Source organism: Dermacentor albipictus, chromosome 2 (genome assembly GCF_038994185.2).
Source record: "Dermacentor albipictus isolate Rhodes 1998 colony chromosome 2, USDA_Dalb.pri_finalv2, whole genome shotgun sequence".
Classification (NCBI taxonomy): domain Eukaryota; kingdom Metazoa; phylum Arthropoda; class Arachnida; order Ixodida; family Ixodidae; genus Dermacentor; species Dermacentor albipictus.
In genome coordinates this window covers 118,900,794-118,922,038 of record NC_091822.1, presented here as the reverse complement: position 1 = coordinate 118,922,038, position 21,245 = coordinate 118,900,794, and the positions used below count along the sequence as shown (strand labels likewise).

At 43.7% G+C, this 21,245-nt stretch overlaps 1 protein-coding gene across 3 annotated transcripts in view; it reads right to left on the bottom strand.

The window, feature by feature from the left end:
• Positions 1 to 21,245, bottom strand: part of LOC135918897 (ankyrin repeat domain-containing protein 13D) — an 88,676-nt gene that overhangs the window by 13,332 nt on the left and 54,099 nt on the right. For 2 of the 3 annotated variants that reach the window (XM_065452582.2, XM_065452583.2), the window contains 3 exons: positions 19,258 to 19,360; positions 14,414 to 14,575; positions 2,659 to 2,762 (listed from right to left, as the gene is read on the bottom strand). In XM_065452582.2, coding sequence (XP_065308654.1) covers positions 2,659 to 2,762; positions 14,414 to 14,575; positions 19,258 to 19,360 — 369 coding nt within the window. Of the gene's footprint in view, positions 1 to 2,658; positions 2,763 to 9,619; positions 9,775 to 14,413; positions 14,576 to 19,257; positions 19,361 to 21,245 lie in introns of all 3 variants that reach the window. The other variant, XR_010569821.1, reaches the window with a different exon arrangement.

Sequence of the window (21,245 nt, the reverse complement as noted above, 5' to 3'; positions counted from 1 at the left end):
AGGGCAGTTGCATGTCATCGCCGTTCTGATGTGCATGCGGGCTTCTAATATTGTCATTCTTGGCGCGTGCCACAGGAAAACACGCGCACGCTTTTACGCCAAGTCAATTGAAGCGGCCGGCCGATGCTCCGGTGCGAACCAACACGACTGCTGCAGTGAAAGCTAAAGACGGCTGTCTGGTCACTGGACTGAGAGTAGTTTTCTGTATTTACGCATGTGATGGACTTCAATGTCGTTAAAGCTATAATTAGGTAATAAACTGGATAGAATATTAGTCATTTTTTGTTAAAACGAAAAAGAAGCATGTACTGTGTGCAAAACACTGGTAAACTCGTGGTGTCGAGGATACACATTCAGTTCCAAACGAATGCGAATGAGTTTGGCGAACTCATTCGTTTGTAAATGTCATTTTCGAAAATGTCCTTACGTTTTACCGTGTGACACCAAACAAATGGCATTATCAGCGAATTTCATTCGTTGTAAATGACATTAGATTTGCCGTGTGACAGGGGTATTAGGCACTCAAAATCCGCAACCTTTGTTGGGAGTCGAACCCACGACATGCGGTGGAAGTCAAACCCACAACCTTTCATGTTAATTAAGATGAAGTTAACTAAAGCACAGTGAATTAAGGCACTGGGATCAACAATCTCTGTTGGGAGTCGAACCCACAACCTTGCGTTGAGGCATAATGTCTAATCATTGTTACGTTCGACCTGCGAGGGCTGGCGATCTTCGGGGAAGCAACCGTCGAAACCTGCCCGGCCCGCTGCGACGACCTGCTTTGTAAGGACGACTATGTGCCTCATCAACAACCCGTTGGTGCCGGCATGTCTGGTGCGGCGACTCGCTTTGTAAGGACGTCAATACGCCGCGTCCCCAACTCCTTGGCGCTAGCATGTCTGCTGCGGCGACTCGCTTTGTAAGGACGACCATGCACCGCGTCCCCAACCGAAAGGTGCCGGGATGTCTAGACGCAGTCAGCGGACCAAGTGTTGTTAGTGGATTCGCCGTCACCGTCACGGTTTATTTGGAGCAGGGGAACTCCTGGAAGGAGAAGTTTTGCAGCGCCGTCTTACGGGCCTTAGAAGTCGTCAGTCAATGGCCAGATGCGGTGGCCACTGTCTGCGGGGTCAACTCTGGGATAAAGAGGCACCTGCTCAGGGCAAGACCCGTGTCTGCAAAAACGCTTTCACCTCGGTGTGGTCAGTGAAACCTGTGCGGAAGTGAGTGTGTAAATCCTCCCCCTCAGAAGCGGGTCGGCTACAATGACTTTGGACGCTCCGAATTGGTCGAAGGTTGTGGGGATGCGCGACTCTTGCGCGTCCCCTGATATCTTGTTTCCCCGCATAGCTTCCCTCTCCTGCAGTGCGGCTTCGCCGCGTGGCCTGGCGCCCACGGCGGTCGGAGTGGTTGAAGCGCAGTACGAGAGATGGCGCGAGTGTTGCGCTGCGGCGGGGTTACTTGGGCGCAAGGGAGAACACGCTGGCTCTTTGGCTGCGGGTCGAGGTACGACGCGGACGTCCCGCGCGTGCACCGATCCATCCTTCTGCGAGACCGTCTCACGTGGCATCAATCGAACGTGCCACCGTTCGCGTGACCGTACGGCGAACGACCAGGCGTTGGGATCCAGCATGGGGCGAACATATTCGCTCGATATCCGGCCGCGGTGAGTCGGACCTCTAGATTTGTCGCGCACCCATCGGCATGCTTTGTGGATAGCAACTTAGCTAGCAGGCATTGATCTATGAAAGGTGCAATAAATGCCCTTGTGATTGTTTGCACTACTGTGTTGTCGTTCCTTTGTCCCAAGAGCACGGGAGGAGAACCGCACAAGGTTGAACGGCCGTTTTCCCTCACCTAGGGATCTAGGGAGGACAGTGTTTATAAGCAGCCGTTGTCGGCTCTTCAGTGCGCATTCTCTTTCAGTCATGCTAGACTGATGAACTGTAACATTCTCATGTAGATACTGTAAATTAATCCCATATTCCTCGTTCTCGATGAGAACAAGTCTCTCCCTTCAACAATGTCCTCAGCGTGGATGAGTTGGACGACGGCATGGGCCAGCTACCATCTATTTCATGCCCAACCCCAATCCTTACAGCATCACGCAGTGGTCACAATGCTTTCGCATTCAGCCACGTAGGGATAACTAAGTGCCCCTTGAATATATTTGTAGGGGTATTTGCTGTAGAGATGTTCACAATACTCATGAAAGATAGGAATGCAGTCGGGACACATGGAATCCTTCATTATACAGGTAATTTCTTCTAGAAGCATTGATTGTAGAGGCATTCAACTAATCAAACATTGCAAACTTGTCCCCAAAGTGCCGTCACACTTAGATCAATGCCAGTCTTCTTCATTCATGCAAACAGTGTGAAGAACACCATAACTGTTTTTCCTCTCTCCCGCGCTGCGAGAATGAACCTCATACCATATTAATTTATTCTCGTGAACTTCTGATTAGGCGAGCGAGAGCTCACAGTGAACCTAATTTTCTATCTCTAGATATTTTCAAGTTTTGCTGTGATTATTATCGTCCCTAATACACTGGTTTGAAGGTGTTCGACGGATGTGCGCTACAAGTCAGATATATGCAGTGTGTTAGCATACATGCGATGAGCCAATCAACATAGTAATGGTAAGTTCTCCGACCTGATTCTCTTCTCCGCCAGCCTCCACGAACGACTGCTCGATGGCGTATTGGAGGAGTTCGTCGTCCTCGTCGTTGACGTTGAATTGTCGCATTTTATTTCCCCCTGCGCCAGAAAAGCAGAGAGAAAAATGGTGCTCCCACTAGACACTGGGACACATAGTCCAGCAAGACAAGGAATAAGTATGGCACAAGACATTAATAAGACGTATCAAAGTGACAATTCTGCACCCTCTGAGAGAACCTCACAATTAAGCCACTGACGCATCTGTCTGTAGGAAGCCATGCCAGTTTGATAATAAGAAAAAAAGAAACTTTAGTTTCATTGAGCACATCTTTAGATATGCACTCAGTATCCCACTGCAGTAATAAAAAATAAAACATTGCATCAGCCCAACATTTTAAAATGGTGACTGCCAAATGCAAGGTGAATTCATTGCAATAGAAATGTTCACCAGCCAGCAGGATCAATGGGAGTGAATGATGGCAGAACTACTGACATTCTGGAACATAACATTCTGGAACCCTCCCATTCTTTCTTTTCAAAAAAGAACTTGTTACTTAGCAGAAACCTGAGGAACAGATACAAAGTAGGGCCTGATTGACATGGCACAAATATACCAATTTAAATCTAAACCTGAGCAGCAACATAGCATTAAATAACATGAAGATTGCATATCATACAAACATAGAGAGCTTGAGTGATATCAGTAGCAATGCCAAAATAGAAGTTGCACAAGAAATCATTGAATAATATAAAAATGTCGCTTGAAATAATCACACAAACATGTTTAAAAAATTAGGCTTCAATAAAGAACTACACTACATAACATAAAAGTAATGTTGAACACAATTAAGCAATATTACTGGTCAATGAAATTAATGTAAAATACAAGGCCAAGAGGTGACCATGGTTGCAAAAGCAGACTAAATATGCTTACAGGAGTCCAGAATAAACTGAGAAAATTAATTTTAAAAGCTAAACAGACACATAACATAGAAACTATCAAAAAGGGCCCTCAGTCCCCTTCAGTCATTCTGAGTAATGGTGTAAATTAATATAATGAACATGGTATCAATAAGGGCTGGGCAAAGATGCTATGCAATCGTATCATGATACAATACAAGATACACTCGGGCAACAAGTATTTGAGATACAGATACAAGATACTACCACAATTATTGTATCCGATACAATACTTTCCATTTGTATCTTAAGACACTTCGATACATTCGCAAATTTCTTATATACATCTGTATAATGTAGCAGTGAACGTGTATGCACAAAAATGTTTGCTTGGAGAATTTTGAACTCTGAACAACCTTGTTTTACTTGAATGAAATTTCTGTTAGCATTCCAAAATTTTTGTCTTGCTCAAAGTACAATATTCTCATTTCAAAAAGTTTATTGGGATTGCTTTAGCTGCTTAACACGAAAGCTCCTTATACGCTGCACTGTCAGCGGTTTTTGTGTGTCACTTTTGTAATTGATGTGAGTCGCTGCCCTGCTTACGAGGGGTGCCTGAAAAGTTCACAGCCCACCCGTGAAACCTTTTTCGCGTGGTTTTGTTTTGCAATGCAATATGTTATTCAGTTATTTAAATGGTCTCATGCACAATCTAGATTTATTCTGATTTTTCTGGTTTCAGGTACGGCGATTTAAGGTAAGGTCGCAAAGCTGAAATATGGCAATGGAGAAATTCGCAAAGCGAGCAGTCATTCAATACCTTTTGAAGAAAGGAGTGGCATCACAAGAAATTCACAAGGACATGCTGGAGATATTAGAGGACAATGCTCTTTCTTATGCTATGCTGAAAAAGTGGGTTGCCGATCTCAAGCGAGGCCAGACATCAATTAAAGATGCTGCGCACAGTGGTCGTCCCTTAACCGCAAGCACAAATGAAATCCAAAAAGTGCAAAACATTATAATGACTGATCGACGTGTCACACAATGGCACACTGCAGAATGTGGGGGTATATCAGTGGAGAGGGTTGGCCATATCCTAACACAGCTCCTGAACATGCACAAAGTTTAGGCCCGTTGGGTGCCCAGACTTTTGATACTGAAAAACAAAGGTCCAACTTCACTCTGCAGAAAATCTGCAACTGTTTGAAGTTGGTATTAATCTTTTTGTGTAGAGATTTGTTACAATGGATGAGACTTTGGTGCATCACTTTCGTCCCGAGTTAAAAGAAGCCTCAAAACAGAGGAAACATCCCACCCACCCCCACCCCAAGACGGCCAAGGTGGTTCCATCCGCTGGCAAGGTTATGGCATCAGTGTTCTGGAATTGCAAGGATGTCATTCCCCTGGAATTCCCCCCGAAAGGTCAAACCATCAATGGGGAATACTATGCAGCTCAGATTCGTTGTCTGAGGTCGGCAATTAAGGAAAAACGGCGAGGGATGTTCTGGGAAGAGGTGCTGTTTCACCAGGACAATGTGCCAGTTCACACGTTGGCTGTTGCGATGGCTGCAATTCACTCTTGTGGTCCCCAATTGCTTCAGCACCCACTTTATTCCCCTGATTTGACTCCTTCAGACTACCACCTATTCCCACAGATGAAAAAGCACCTTGGTGGAAGTCGTTTTCCTTCTGATGAAACCATCATGGATGCCGTAAAAGACTTTTTGGAGGAGCAGGACGAAACATTCTATCAAAGTGGATCAATGAAACTCCAAGAGTGATGGCATACATGTGTGACCCTTAAGGGAGACTATGTCGAGAACTGACTGCAAAATTTCGTCCCTCGTACCAAGCAGCTAGAGGGTCTCCACCTAATTACAAGAATGTCAATAAGAAGCCTCTGCACGATGGCACAAATAGTGCTGTGGAGTTTTAACTTGTGTTTTTTTGCCTGCCCTCACTGGATGGCTCTGGTGGAAAGATAAAAAAATGTCTTTGCCTTTAGTTTCATTCAGGTGGCTTAGTGGCAGCAGTATCATCTTGAGAAGCGGAGCTCAGCCACTGTTTATAGTTGCGATAGCCAGCATCTTGTATCTTAAGATACACAATACATTCTTTTATGTATAGGAAATACAGATACTGATAAACGCGTTGCCAGGTGTACCATGATAGAGATGCAATATACCCAAAGAGTACCTAAGATAGTACCTAAGATACATGTATCTTCAATACTGCCCAGCACTGGTACCAATGCGGTGGCACCATTAATGAGATGCAACTTAAGATTTAATTTATGAACTACAAAAGTGTATCACTACAGCTGCACGAAGGCGCTCAATACTTCATAATGGACCTGGGGCAAATTTGTATTTCTGGCATCCCATTTTAATCTTCTTGAAATGATGACTGTTACCAGTTATTTGAATGTGAAATAAATTAATTAAATTCTGGGGTTTTACATGCAAAAACCACGATCTGATTATGAGGCCAGTAGTAGTAGGGGACTACAGATTAATTTTGATCACCTGGGGTTCTTTGACATGCACCCAATGCATGGTACATGGGTGTTTTTGCATTTAGCCCCCATCAAAATGTGGCAGGGCAAAATGCCCTCATCAAGATGCAGATCCCGCAACCTCATGCTTAGAAGTGCAATGCCAAAGTCACTAAGCAACCACGATAAGTACGAGCATGAATTCCATAATGGTGTAACCAAAGCAGCTAAATATCATGAATCATGAGCCAAAGTAGTTTTGATTATTAGAGTTCATAATAAAATGCTCGCATAACCTGACTAGTTATGAATTGGCCTTGGTCTATGGGATATTCAAAAGTTTGGCCTACACAATGGCTTTACTTATTGAGAGCTAACCTCGACTTGTATCAACAGCTAGTGCTGCTAGCTTGATTGAGAAACTATGTAGTAAAAGAAATGTATGTAGCATAACTTCCAGCAGAATGCACACATTGAAAAAAGAAAGAAAGAAAGAAGTAATTAAAAATGAGCATGGAAGAAAGCCAATAACAAAAGCATAGGAGCCATTAGGTACGCAGAACACCTCAAGTGTGTCCAAACCAGTTCACAGAGCTTGATCGTGAAGCACAAGTGCCCTCATATCCACTGCTCCAAATATTTATTCAGAGACCAGCGGGCAGACTTGCAGCTGGTTTCCTAAATCACTGCCTACCACTGCCCCACATGCTATGTAAACATGTTATAAAATTACACATATTACATGCGTCCTACTTCTGCGCTGCCCACTTTACTGTTTCATGAAAGCAAACATGCATAAATATATAACAGTTTGTATGCTATACATGCGCTGCCTTCGTGGCTGGCACAATAACGCAAACATTTAACTTGGGGAACGCTCATGGTGAAAGGTCCAGCTGAGTGCCCATACGTATCTATGTTAGGAATAAAGCAGTTAATTCAGCCTTGATATCCCACAGTGCTATCCACTATGAGTGTGTGGAACGGGGAACACACATACACTGTTTGCATCAAGCCACAAAACTGCCCAATTTGCTCTTGATATCTGCACAGCTAGAGTGAAAACTACATACTGCAGCAGCTATGCTTGCTGGACAGCTTCTGGAAATTACCAATGGCACAGAAATAGACGCATGCGTGTTTCCAATACACTTGCACCTCTTTTCTCTCTCTCGTGCCTCTGCTTAGCACAGACGTTTTATCAAAATGTTTAGCTTATCTCTTCCATTTTAGAGATTTTAGACGTCTTGAAAAGAAGAGATCACCACGCAGCGGAAATCTTTTACACGTTATGAGAATGCCAACTAAGCATAAAAGAGAATTCGAATCTTTCAAGCTTGATTGTACAAAGCCCATTATCGGGTGCAGGAGCAGACCACAATTGTGCCTCATTTCAAGCACGTAAAGATGTAGGCCTAATGTAGAACATGATGGTGGTTTGAGAACCACAGTTTGAGAACTACTGCTCTATAGCAGCCAATTATTTAATCTAGCAAGATCCTCTGCTGTGCTAGAAGCACACACGGGCATAGCAAAAGCAAAAAGTTCAACCATAAGACTTTTGGTGCAAGCAACATCAGCCAGTGTGATGAGTCTCAATACAAATAGCACAAACTGCCATGCTCCTGGTACTACACTCTTTTGCCCAATCCTGCTGTTTCTGCTGCAAGCGTGCCTCACAGCCTGTCATGCTTTGCCTGCACATTCCTGCCTGCGTCATGCACGTGCACAACTATGCGAGTGCTGCTGCGGGGCGTTGACAATGGCTGGCAGTGTATGTCAACGCACCTGCACAGGGATACCCTCATGTCTCACCAACTTCGCCAAGTGGGCCTTGCAGATTTGTTTCTACACTGTTGAAAAGGGGCAAGAGAAGAATCCATGAATTCTGCACTTCTGGAATCGAAGCACAACTTAGGAGGCCCCCGAAGTGAAACATCGCCATTTCTGCCAATGGTTTCGATAAAGATTAGCGTAATATCAATGACCCGTCACAACCTCAATAATCAAGGGGACAGCACCTTGTGGCACGCAAACCCTGAGATATAACAAGTGTGCTTATAATCCTGTTGGCAGGTCTTTCATGAGGTGGCAGAGGAACACTGCATGAGCCAGGAAAGTATTAGAGCCAAATAATGACCAGCATTTATGAAGACAGTGTAGTTTCGACTGGAGTAACTCTGGAGCAATATACGAGTAAAATAATCATGCTTTTAATCGTTGTTTCCCTTTTGTGACTGATGATCTCGTGCCTTCAGCTTTTGCACAAATTATGTGCAATAAGTACTGGCACATACAATGCTGACGATCACAACAAATGTCATGCCATGGGTGGTCGACCGGCAGTGGCTGCTGCAATGAAGCCCGTTTGCCCATTGGATACAGTATGTTTGTGCATTAAGCTCTGTACGTCCTCTCAAAACATTCAATGTCACGTCTGAAAATCAACCTAAAGTGCCAAGACATCACTGTCACTGTAGAAGTCAGGAAAAAGGAAAAAGTGGAAGCACACCACTGGTGTTCTACAGTATCTAGACACCACTGACAAGATGGATTCACACAGTCATGAAGGTACCGTCAAGTCCCACAATTAAGCTACATGGCAAATTGAACAAAAGCTGGTTTTATCATGTCAATAACAGTTCAACATTTTAAGACGCACAATTGAAGAAGAGCAACAAGAAAACAAAGCAATGTGTTCAAAAAAATTCGACACCTTTCTTTGATCGTCCTCCTTGACTGCTCCCATGTGTTCCTATGCTGTTGAATTTCGGGCACTATAATATATGCTACAAAACTATCTTAAAAAGCAATAAACTAAGCTTAGACATGTCAAGCCAAGGCCAAAGCCTCACATTAGTATGCCTTCCAGCCGATGCAAATTATCTCAGCCGATGTGAGTCTATATGGGGTAGTTAAGTTAGATCAGAGAAGATGGAGCTAAGAAAGAACACATAGAAGATGGAACCAGCTCTGTTTTTGTCTTCGTAATAGCTGCGTCTTGACTTTGCACAAAACATTCCGGAAAGGAAAACTGCAGTTAATGCACAGGTCTCTACAGCATTTTACACATTTCCAGGGCTAACTCTGCAACCTGCCTGTTGTAGCCACAAAAACGTTTCATTCTTTCAGGCAAGGACTTTCTTGCAAGCTGCAAGTATGGCTTACAATTATGGCAGGGCATTAGAGCAAGCTATCAGAATGTTATACATCCAATATCCACTCTTGATGCTAACATCATCAACATGATGTGTGAGATACCTTCATCCCAAGTGAGCTATGAAAGATTACAAGGGGCCACAAATCCACAGCATGAAAGTAAACACACCCTAACGATGTAAACATCTTGGATTACTGTGCTCATTCAATATTTTTCATTCAGTCGGAGTAAGTGCTCTTACACTTCAGGATAAAAAATAAACAAAATAGCTGACAATTTTCATCTAATCCATTAGGATTAGAGCTATCTGTAATAAAGATCTTATGCTATCAGGCAGAGAGGGCAGTGTACCTTAGCTATGATACCAAATGCTGCTGTTATAAATTATCGTCTGTTATTTACCAGCGGCTGTGGGCCCTTTGGCATGGCCGGGGGTTGCTGCAACCCTCCTTGACCGTATTTTGCGCACACCTCCTGCCGACGCTTCTCCCTATGTTTGCGTCTACTCTCGGGGCTCAGCGGTGCACGGCGGGGGCGAGCGCGGCGCGCTCTCAGGCCTGCCAGCAGAGCAGGAGGAAAGAAAAACACACAATACGCACACAACAGCAGAGAGCCAAAGTGACAAGGCCTTCTGCCTGAACCAAGACCGCAGTCTGTTGCTACATTAACCTGCAAGGCCATACTTTAGCTTTGGGTACTATCTTTTAAAAACATGCCTTATATCTCACTGCATTACTCTATCTTTTCAGTTTCTCAAGTGCAGATTTACTTACTCATTTGATACCATACTTCATACTACAATAAAGTCTAGCCTTTATATAACACAGATATAAAGACTTATTGGATATAATAAAATGAATCTTAAATTTGGATGGCCATGCTTTATTTCATTGAGTACTGTGCTGCTGCAAAAGAACACTAAATTGGACTGATTGGTACGCATTATAGCTAAATAGAGCAGCAGCACATGGAACAGGACGAACAACAGGAACAAAATGGACCAACCGTTCTTTGTCCGTTTTGTTTCTTCCATTTGTCCTGTCCCGTTATATAGATACATTAAATTGTACTGCTTTATAAAATAAACAAGAATGCATGATCTGAGACAATATCAGTTACAGTGAACATTTGTTCCACTGCAACCCAAAGTACGTTTTCTGATAGAGAAAATGTCAAATATATAATCAGCAAGAGCCCACCCTGAATGTGTGTGTACACATTTTTGCCAATGGCTTGTCTTGAAGGGCCTACAGCTGGCAAGCCAATGTGCCTAACCCGTATAACCATATTGATTTCCCAGTTGCATATTAACAACAGTACAAAGCATGTTTGTAATATATACATATAGCATGTTTGTATACGTATAGTACCAATATCAGCAAGGCAAGCTGTTCACAGTCATCAAAATTGACTAAAGCACATGACAAATGCCAGGCAGACGAAGCCACATTCTGAGTAATGCTTGCCCTTGTGTACAATGATAGACCTAACAATTATGGGTGGTGTTTACGGCTTTCCTATGCTACAATTATTCTTGGCAAGGTGCAACTTGGTCGATGACCAGCACCAATTGTGAGGGTGTATGCTGCCTATCAAATTTAAAGTTGCTCCTAGCAGGTCGACAGGTGTTTGTGCTAACACATTAGACGTTTGGATGACATACCGTAAGCAAGAGAACACAAAAAAGTTCCCACAACAAAGTTCAAAAGATACAAAGTGCTAAGGTTGGGTCACCAAAGAGAACAAATGGTTTTTTTTCAGCAATGGTCATGCTGGCTACGGTAACAGAAGACCCACACATACACACGCACATACGAAATGGAAGAAAGAAAGAGAGAGAGAAAAAAAGAAAGAGTAACTTTGCAACAAAAGTTATCTGCAGCTTTATTTTATTTGCGATACTGCCGGTCCCCGTGAGACCAAAGCAGGGGGGCACAGTTTTACAAAAAGAAAAACAGGTCATGCTACATGGTACAGTAAAAGAAAGAAAGAAAAGAGAAAAAGCCCCCTTAACTACTGCAGAAATCACCAATGACGATGTGAAATACAATACTTTTGGTTGGTATAACAATATAATAATATAGTATTACTAAAACTTATATAAAAAATAGCGAATAAATGACCCATGTAAGATTAGAGACGTTACACAGCTAACAGATAACTGCGCAGGAGCAGCCAGTTTGGGGGTTGAAATGCAGAAATTCCATGCACAGAAATAAGTATTACAGCTTAAGATATGTGGGTGTGTTAAGTGGCGTCTTCTCTGTTTGATGTCTCTAGTAGGTTGATGAACAATGAAAGTGACGGAGAAGAAACTATGTCTGAGTGGAGGAGATTCCATTCTTTTATCGCAAGTGGGAAAAGTGAAAACTTGAACGTGTCATTGCGAACACTGTACTGGTTTAGTGTAAATAGATGATTTTTTTGCGATAGACGTGATGTAGGCAAAGTAACGTACTTGGCTCGGTTTATCTTATAACTGCTGTGCATTAGTTGGTAGATGAAGTTTAAGTGGGCTTCTCTGGCCCTAACAGATACATGTAGTGCTTTATGACCTGCATCAGCTATGAGGTTTGTAGGGGAGTCATAGGGCCTGTATTTGTTAAAAATGAACCTCACAGCTTTTCTTTGCACCTTTTCTAGTTTTGATATGTTAGTTGATGTGTGCAGAAACCAGATGATGTTAGCGTATTCTAAGATGGGGCGAACAAAGGTTGTAAATAGGCTAGTAGTCTGGTGCGCTTCGGCGCAAGGCGTAAACATCGTCTAAGAAAAAAAAGCTTGCGTAATGTGACTGAGATAATATTATCAATATGTAAGTTCCATGAAAGGTCTGACATGACAATAGCCAAGGGGGCATTGAAGATACCAACAACTTGGCATTCAGTTTCAGCTTTACAAGTGTGCATGCCAATTATGGCATACACAAGTGGCTCGCATTTGCTAAAGAGGCCTGGGCACACCCAAGACACAGCCTCAAAAAGCACTGTGCATACATATTAAATAAATAATATGCAAACTTCCATGTAGACAGAGCTGATAGCCTCGGCTAACTTTTGGGTTCATTATCTCCATTGAGAGTAGAATTTGCACTAACCCTTAATGAAACATCAAAGAAACTGGGTTGCTGATCCTACAACAAGACTCTGCTTCCTCTGACGGAGAGCTGTTCACAATGAGGGACACAAGGTAATGTAGGCATTTTATTCTGCACAGATGGGCACAAACAGTATGTGCAGACAGTTGTGATAAAGCACACAAGCATTTAAAGGGATTGCCTGACAACTTTAACCATGCAGAAAAGCGACGCCATATAAAATGTGCCTGTAGGTAAAGCTAGGGCGACCACAGCAGCATGGTGCGAAAGCTTTATTTCACAGTCAAATACCAGAAGAAGAAAACAATTGCAGCTGCTTTTGAAAATCAAGTACATGTGACTTAATAGATGTCTCTCATTCACTCTGTAGGTCTGTTCGATTCATGCGCGGTTCGATGCACCATATGCGCCAGTTTGTGGTGCACTGCACCACAACCCTTGATTCTCCGGTGCAAAACCATGCTGCCACATTGCAGTGCCCACTGCAACAATGTGCAGGCGAGGTGCTACTGTAGTGCAGGGCACCTCTTCAACTGCTGGTAAGGTTGTACAGTCGTGGTGCATGGAAACATGCACATGATGATAGGCTGGGCAATGTTTACTGGCACAGAGGACACTTTTGAAGGATGTGTAAGCTCTCCCTGACCTATTCAACAATGTTCTAACATAGCCAAATGGCACCAGCTCATTGTGGACACTACTACGCATGTTAATATGCTTTCCAGCTCCTCGTTTAATGTTTGATTATATGTACAGTCTGACTGCTGCAGCAGTGTCCACAATATCATGTATGCACTGCCTGAACTTTTTTGGCACTGATGCCATGAACCACACGCAAATTGAACATAATAGTTTATGTTTCGTGCATTGCATGAGGTTTTCATGTTGCATGTTTGCATTCATTTGGCACAATAGGCCTCTTGGACTCACTGTGCTGTGTGTTTTTTTTTTTTTTCTGATGACCATCTACAAGCACACACGAGGCACTGAGCCACCTATGATGTTGTTATGTATCTGCTAATTTGTATCCGAGATATAAAAGAAATGTTTTATAAAATTTAAGGGGCTATGTCGGAACATGAAGAAAATAGGTGGCAGTTGTTTTAGATAGGGAAACATATGACAGGATCTTACTCTGAAAATGCTCTCTCTCAGATTGAAATGCCCTACCTTACTAAATGGGTGCAATGGTTGCAATGTGTGCCAGTCTCACCATTCAATTTCAAGCACATTGATAATGTCTGCTCCCTCAGCAACAATGGTCAAAAACATTTCTTTTTCTCTTTTTCACGAAGTGAGGCAGCTCTTTCAGCAAACTTTTCAAAAGCTACTTTTAGCACCATATCGTGAAAAAGGCTTGCATGTGTGAGACAGTGTCCCCCCCCCGTACACACACTGTTTTTTTTTTTTTTAATCACCTCTGCTTGCCAAGTTTCATAGTAATTAAGCCTGGCTACGTGAGATCTTGTGAAATACCTGACGTCCTGCCCTATCTACAAAAACCATAGAGGAATCTTTGACTCGCAAATAGCTTCAAGTTGGTTTAGATGATGGGGAAGAAACACACAACAGTGGTAGTTAAGATGGGGTGAAAACACTGCCCTTACTCTTTCGTACATACTTTTATATTTTCTAGAGGTGAGGCTAGTAGTCTGGTGTGCTTCGGCGCAAGGTGTAAACATCGTCTAAGAAAAAAAAAAGCTTGTGTAATGCGACTGAGGTAATATTATCAATATGTAAGTTCCATGAAAGCTCTGTCATGACAACAGGCAAGGGGGCACTGAAGATACTGTATCACCATTATCAGATCATTATCAGGGTATTATCAGATATAATAAAGTAAACGTGTCTTTTTCGGCCTATTTGCTTGTCAGCATCACATAAATATTCTTGCCAATAGACACACTCGAGTCAGAATAAGGGCTCAATGGAAGCTCTGCAAACCATTGCACCATTACATTTAATTCACGCGGCAGCGCACGAGGCGCATCCAGAGTTAAGGTACCAAGCATTAGGTACAAATTTTCTGTATTCATGTGGGACAACTACAATGGTGCAGCCAGGTCTGTTTTTCTCCTGACCCAGGCTGGGCGACTCACCAAGCCGTGCATAGCTGCTGGGGGCCTCGAAGCAGCTCTCGTCGATCTTGCACTTCACTGTCCCCTGCTCCCGCATAGTGGTCACCCCTGGGACTGGCTCGTCGAAGGCGTTTATGTTGCCGAAGGTGATTCGGGCGTTGAGCACGTGAAACAGGGGAATCTCTGCCAGGTGCACACAATGTAAGATAAAGCAAAGAGACAGAGAGAGGAAGGGCATAAAATCACAGATTTTGCAAACCCTATAAAACAAACGAGCAAAGAAAGAAAGCACCTCAGAAGGTGAACCTCTGTTTCTACACTCAAGGTACAAGAAAACAGCTTTTCCACAAAAAGAGAAAAAAATCAGGCCAAGAACAAGGTGCAGGCAAGAGACACAATGCAAAAGAAGCACTACTTCTGTGCAATGCATTTCTTGTCTTCACTGTTCGTGCACTATGCTCTCATTACTTGCAATGAATGAGCCAACCAAAAATAGAGCATTCCTACTCCATGAACAAGGACCTCTGCAGTTTCGGTCCACAATGTTTCCGTGCACACTTTTCACACTTGTGCAACATAACAGTAAAATGCATCACAGATCTGTCTTAGTGCTATTGCAACTCAGAAAGATGTTTCTCACCAACAAGTAATGAGCAATGGGCACTTAAAGAGACTATCTCTCTTCATTTCTCTCTTGAGTTTAACACCAAGAATGTATAGAATATGAGAGACATGACCCAATGCAAATGTAACATCGGCTGCTAGCCAGCCAGCTAGCTATAGGTGGCAAGCATGACAACGACGGGGCCTCTGTATGCATGTCACCAAGCTGCGGCACTAAAATCTTTGCATGCAAAGACACAAACTGACAAGCAGGGGTTGTTGAGAGCAAATGTAGTAAAATTCTGTATGTACAGCCAAACCTCGTTATAGCAAAGTTGCGTCTGCCACATAAATATCTTCACTATATCCAATACTTGTTATTGCTAGATTCATTTTGTTATACTGGATAATTAATTTTACATCTACATTCTATATATATAAGGGCTTGACAGAAATACAAAGTATGTTCCCAAGTTCTGGCATACTTAATTTGCTTCTCATGTTATATGTGGGTACAAAAGTTCTGTGGGGGAGGGCTGAAGTGCTGATCTTATTAGACTGAGAAAAGATCAAGCAATAATTTTTTCTAATCTCCTGCTCGTAGCTTGTGTATGCGAGATTTCACGGTACTCCTTACTCCTTACTGCCCTTTGTCTCTCTCGTTTCCTTTTTCAGCTCTTCACCTGGCACTCCTCTTTGTCTGGACTATGCTCATTTTACATGCAGGATAGGTCACTGCCTCATCTTCGAACATTTGCTCCTTGCTGATACACGTTGGCACTTAAAACATGGCAGGACAACATTATCTTTTTACTACTAGCTATGTCACAGCTGTGCAGTATAGCAGCGCAACAGGGTTTGCATAAACGTTAACTTTCTCCTTCCTAGTAAATGTTTGCCTCCTTGCAAGTCGACCACCAGTTGAAAGCTTGACGTGTGTCCTGCTGTTCTCTCTTTGCTCACCCTCACCTTCTTCTGCTAGAATAATGTTTAGCCTTGTACAAATGATGCGGGGACGTGGGGATTCAACGCAAGAATTGGCAGTTTTGAACTGCTGTGACGAATGAGTGCTGAAACCCACAGGAAGCAATGTACTCGTGTGCAACGGTTGGGTATCTTGTGATTTCAGAGACGAATCTAGTTCGTTATACAGTTAAGCCCCGATATAACAAGGCGGTCAAATTGGCAATTCGCTTTGTTATATTGAAATTTTGTTGTATTGAAATTCGACCTTTTATGTAAATAAGTACAGTCGCCAATCGATTTTTCCTACACGGAAAGGGGCCGCAGAATTTTACAAATTATCGGGCAATTGAAAAAGGTGAATTTTAATTTGAAAACAATTCATTTTGATCAATTTGGGAGTCGGCAACAGATGATACAGTTTCACGCCATGCGCATCAATTATATCTTCTCGGCACTATAAATTAAGCGAAACCAGCCACGCTTTCGCGTGTACTCCGCCGCCGTGGCTAATAGCGTCACCCGCACTTGGACGCCACTATCAGGAAAAGTGCCGGCGGTGGGGAGTGAATGCTCCCCGTCTGCCTCTTGCTCCAACGGGTCGCTGAAACTCGAGATTATGCAACCTCCAATACTAAACGTGTGGTAAGACAGCTTACACGGTGCCACGCCATCTTGGCATGCCCACTTTTTGCACATGTGGCAGATTATCTCCAAAGCAGGGTGCGCAGCTGCATACACACTCAGCCGTGCTTACAGTCAAGCACAGCCACAGTCGAGATGCACGCCAGAAATTGAGATGTGCGCCAACTTACCTCCCACTTCGCCCCTGCCCCCTCACAGTGCTTGATCATGTTCAGCAAGCTCGCTACCCTCCCCCTCTTTCCCTTTTCTCACGCAGCAAGGTGGCACTCATGTAGCCACCATCTTTCTTATCTCACCCTCGCACACTTTCACTCGCATCTAAAGCACACAGTGCGCGAGACGTGATAAGATCTTATCGCACTTGTACATCATACGGAACATGATGCAGCTCTACTTTGGCAGTCGCTATTGTTGCGCATCGGGCGATTTGAGAGGTGCGTTAGCAAGCACCCCAAGCAGCCACTTATGATTTAATGATCTCATCATCCGCACCCGCGGAAGTTTGCATTTATTGTCTCGGCATTCATTTGCGGCGGCAGTGAAATTTCATTATATTAAAATCACATACAATTACAAACCCCCTTCATTATACTGAGGTTTTAAATACACAGTGTTCTACGGACAAGAGGTTATGAAAAGTTAGATACGTCATTATATCTAGAATTTTGTTATACTGAAGTTCGTTGCATTGAGGTTTAATGGCATCCTTTGGCAGGACAATTTCACTTCGGTAAAACAAGGTTTTAAATACATGGATCTCAAGAGAAATTAATTTACTCTGTTTATCCATTATTTCGTTATATCGTGTTTTGTTATAACGAGGCCTGAGCATACAATTTTCACCTCATTTAAAGATTAACAGTGCCAGTATGTTTTAATAATGTTCCTGTATGAGCGCGAGTGTGTGTGTGTGTTGCGGGGACGCTGGACTTGTACCCGTCCCCTGATGTTGTTTTCCCAGCACGGATATTGTGCCTCCTGTAATCAGGCTTCCCCGCATAGTTGTGTGCTGTTTCCAGTCAGTATAGTTTTAGAGTAGTATGAGAGAAGGCGCGCATGTTGCACTGCAAATGCCATCTAACGGCGGGGTTACTCAAACATAAAAGGCCTTTTGCTCTTTGGCTTGGAGTCAACAGCCCATGCAGATGTTTCATTTGCCCATCGGCTCGCTTCTTGGGCACATCATGAGAGAGACTTTGAAGTACAGCATTGGAATGGACGAACACGATCGTTCGAAGGCATTACCGTTTGCATGACTGTACACGCAGATGATTAGGTGTTGGTGTCCAACTTGGGGCAAACATATTCACTCGACATCCTGTCACAGTGAGTTCGACTTCCTCAATTTTGTTAGCGCCCATTGGCATCATTCATTGATTGCAATTCGGCTAGCCGACATTGGTGTATAGAAAGCGCAATAAATGCCCTTTTGCTTGTTCCCGCTACAGTAAAACCTCATTAAACTGTACGCACTTAAACAGTAGTTTCGTTTTAAGAGTAGTAATGTCAAATCCTTGGCTGAACTGCCTTTTGTATCTGCATAAACCGTACTAGCTTATTGCGTATGTATCAATTAACACGTAGTGTTTCCACTTTTTGTCGCCACGGTGATGCGTCGTCCCCATCGGGCGGCCCGTCAGAACAGGCCTCAGAGATCGGAACAACGGCCTCCAAGTGCATGAAGCCACATCAGCATCGACATCATTTCAGCGTCGTGCAAGCAAGGACTTGGATAATGCCGAAGCTCAGATAAAAAACGCAGGGTGCTCAGCATACAAGAAAAATTGGACATTGTTCGTGCTATCGAAGACGGCATGAAGAAATCAGCACGGACACGCGACAGAGATCTACCATTGACTATGGTGTGTGGCACTTGGAATGTGAAGAAGTTGCTCGGCAGCCCTGCTGCAACCGCGACAAGATGTCAGCTACCAGGTTAGGCTTTTTGCTATCGTTCCATCTGCTACCGAAGTGTCGCCTAACAACAGTGACGAGGACGACACGGAAAGCAACAGAACGGGCTATTCAGGCTCGACAGTGGCACAAGCTGCGCATTACGTCAGCTCATTTCAATGAGAACAGACACTCGCAATGAAAAAGGCGCCCCGCGACTTCTGCAGAGCTACCGCGCCCGTGCACGGAGAATATACGCCACCAACGAGGAATCTGCCATACAAGTGTTTGCTGAGAAGAGGAGGCTGGCTGAAAAGCTGGCTCGTAGCTCCACTAAGTTTGAGGCCACTGTCGTCGCTGCTAGGCCTCCGCGGCATCATATGAAAATAACAGACCTTGTCGTGCGAAGTGGATAAATACTGCACATTTTTTCCCTTTCATCGCACTCTCTCTGAGTCCCGTTCCTTACAGGTAAGTGGGTGATCTCATGATATTTTGGTTAAGCAGTACTACTGTTTTTCGCATACTTTTTCAAGCTCTGGCCAACTATGGTTTAACGAGGTTTCACTGTATTGTGTTGTCGTTCCTTTGTCCCAACAGCACATCTGAGACCTCACAGTGTCAAAAGAGAAACATTTGAGACAAACACTAGCAGCATGTAATGGCAGATAAGAACAGGCACACGATAATATCTCTGTCGCAACTTGGATGCTCACTGAGCATATGTAAATGACAGAGTGAGCCAACCAGAGCAGCCGTACCAATTTTGACCGGGAAGCCCGCAGGGAGTTGGAGGGTGATGAAGTCCCGTAGCCTGGCGAAGTGCGTGCTGTTGATCGACATGAGATCTACAATTGGAAGAATCTGGAAAACCAGAAACACAGAAACCATCAAGTGGCTTTCAAAAAGCACACGGGTGCAAATGTCTCTTGCACAGGAAAGAGCCACACTGTTACTTAGCAATGGAGAAAGGGGTTCAATGAGGAATCAGTTGAGGCAAGCTAATTACACATATCAGTATACAATAGCACAGAAATAAAAAAAGGTAACAAAACAGACATCATGAGAAAAAAAAAGTGTTGGGCGTAACAGGTGATATAAAGTAAAGTAAATATACTAGGAATGCAGTTTAACAAGATGTAGGTTTCTGCAACCTGATTCACTGTGAAACTAACCCCCATATTAAAAAAAATGAATCTTAACTTGAAGCCCGTGCCTTAAAGGGACACTAAAGGCAAATACTAAGTCGACGTGGATTGCTTAAACACCATTCCAGAAACATTGCAACGCTTGCTTCGTACCAAGAAAAGACTTAGTTTATGAAAAAATTGCATCTGAAGGGTCCGAATGCTTATTTTTCAAAATTCATATCTCCCACCAGCAAACCGGCGGAGTGGTGACGTTGCATATGCCATCACTACTCTGTGCTGCCGTTGATGAGTAAAACCCTGCCCGACAGACGGCGCTACCAAGCTAAGACAGAGTGGGGGATTTGCCACTGCAGCTGCTTTTTGGTCAAGTGGCGTAGACCGTTCGGGCATCCCGCGACATTACGCGGAAGTTGAATTCTCTGCTACTTGCAGTTTGTTCGAGTTTCGCGAACCAGCAAAACCAGCGCAGCACTACGTGACAGGCATGTACCCAGGATATTTTTTCGGGAGGGGGGGCCCACCACCTACATCATCATCATCATCAGCCTGTTTTATGTCCACTGCAGGACGGAGGCGATCTCCAATTACCCCTGTCCTGCTGCCAACCGATTCCAACTAGCACCCGCGAATTTCCTAATTTCATCGCACCATCTCTAGTTTTCTGCCATCTTCTATTGTGCTTCCCTTCTCTTGGTACCCATTCTAACCTTAATGGTCCAACGGTTATCTAACCGGCGCATTACATGACCTGCCCAGCTACATTTTTCCTCTTGATGTCAATTAGAATATCGTCTATAGCCGTTCGCTCTCTGATCCAAACCACTCTCTTTCTTTCTCTTAACGTTATGCCTAGCAATCTTCGTTCGATCGCTCTTTGCGCGGTTCTTTACTTGATCTCAAGTCGCTGCCCCATATGTCAGCACTGGCAAAATGCACTGAGTGCACACCTTACTTTTCAATAATAAGGGTAAGCTTCCAGTCAGGAGCTGGCAATGTCTGCCGTATGCGATCCAACCTATTTTTATTCTTCTGTGAATTTCCTTCTTATGATCAGGGTTCCCTGTGATTAATTGACCTAGGTAAACGAACTCCTTCACAGTCTCCAGTGGCCGACTGGCGATCCTGATGTCTTGTTCCTTTGCCTGACTATTTATCATTATCTTCGCCTTCTGCATATTAATATTCAACCCCACTCATACACTCTCTCAGTTAAGGTCTCCAATGATTTGTTGTAACTCGTCTGCATTGTTGTTGAATAGAACAATGTCATCGGCAAACCGAAGGTTGCCGAGATATTTGCCGTCGATCTTTACTCCTAAGCCTTCCCAGTTTATTAGCTTGAATTCTTCTAAGCACGCAGTGAACAGCTTTGGAGAAATTGTGTCTCCCTGTCTGACCCCTTTCTCTATAGGTATTTCCCTGCTTTTCTTGTGTAGAATTAAGGTAGCTGTAGAACCTCTGTAGATATTCTTACGCGAAGGACGAGTCAGTTGGACGAGAAACTATTTACAGATTATATTTACAACAACGGTTGCAGCGCTGACCGGTTAGATTCACAGCGCGAGCCCAGTTCGTTCTTCCTCCTCTTTTCTGTAGTG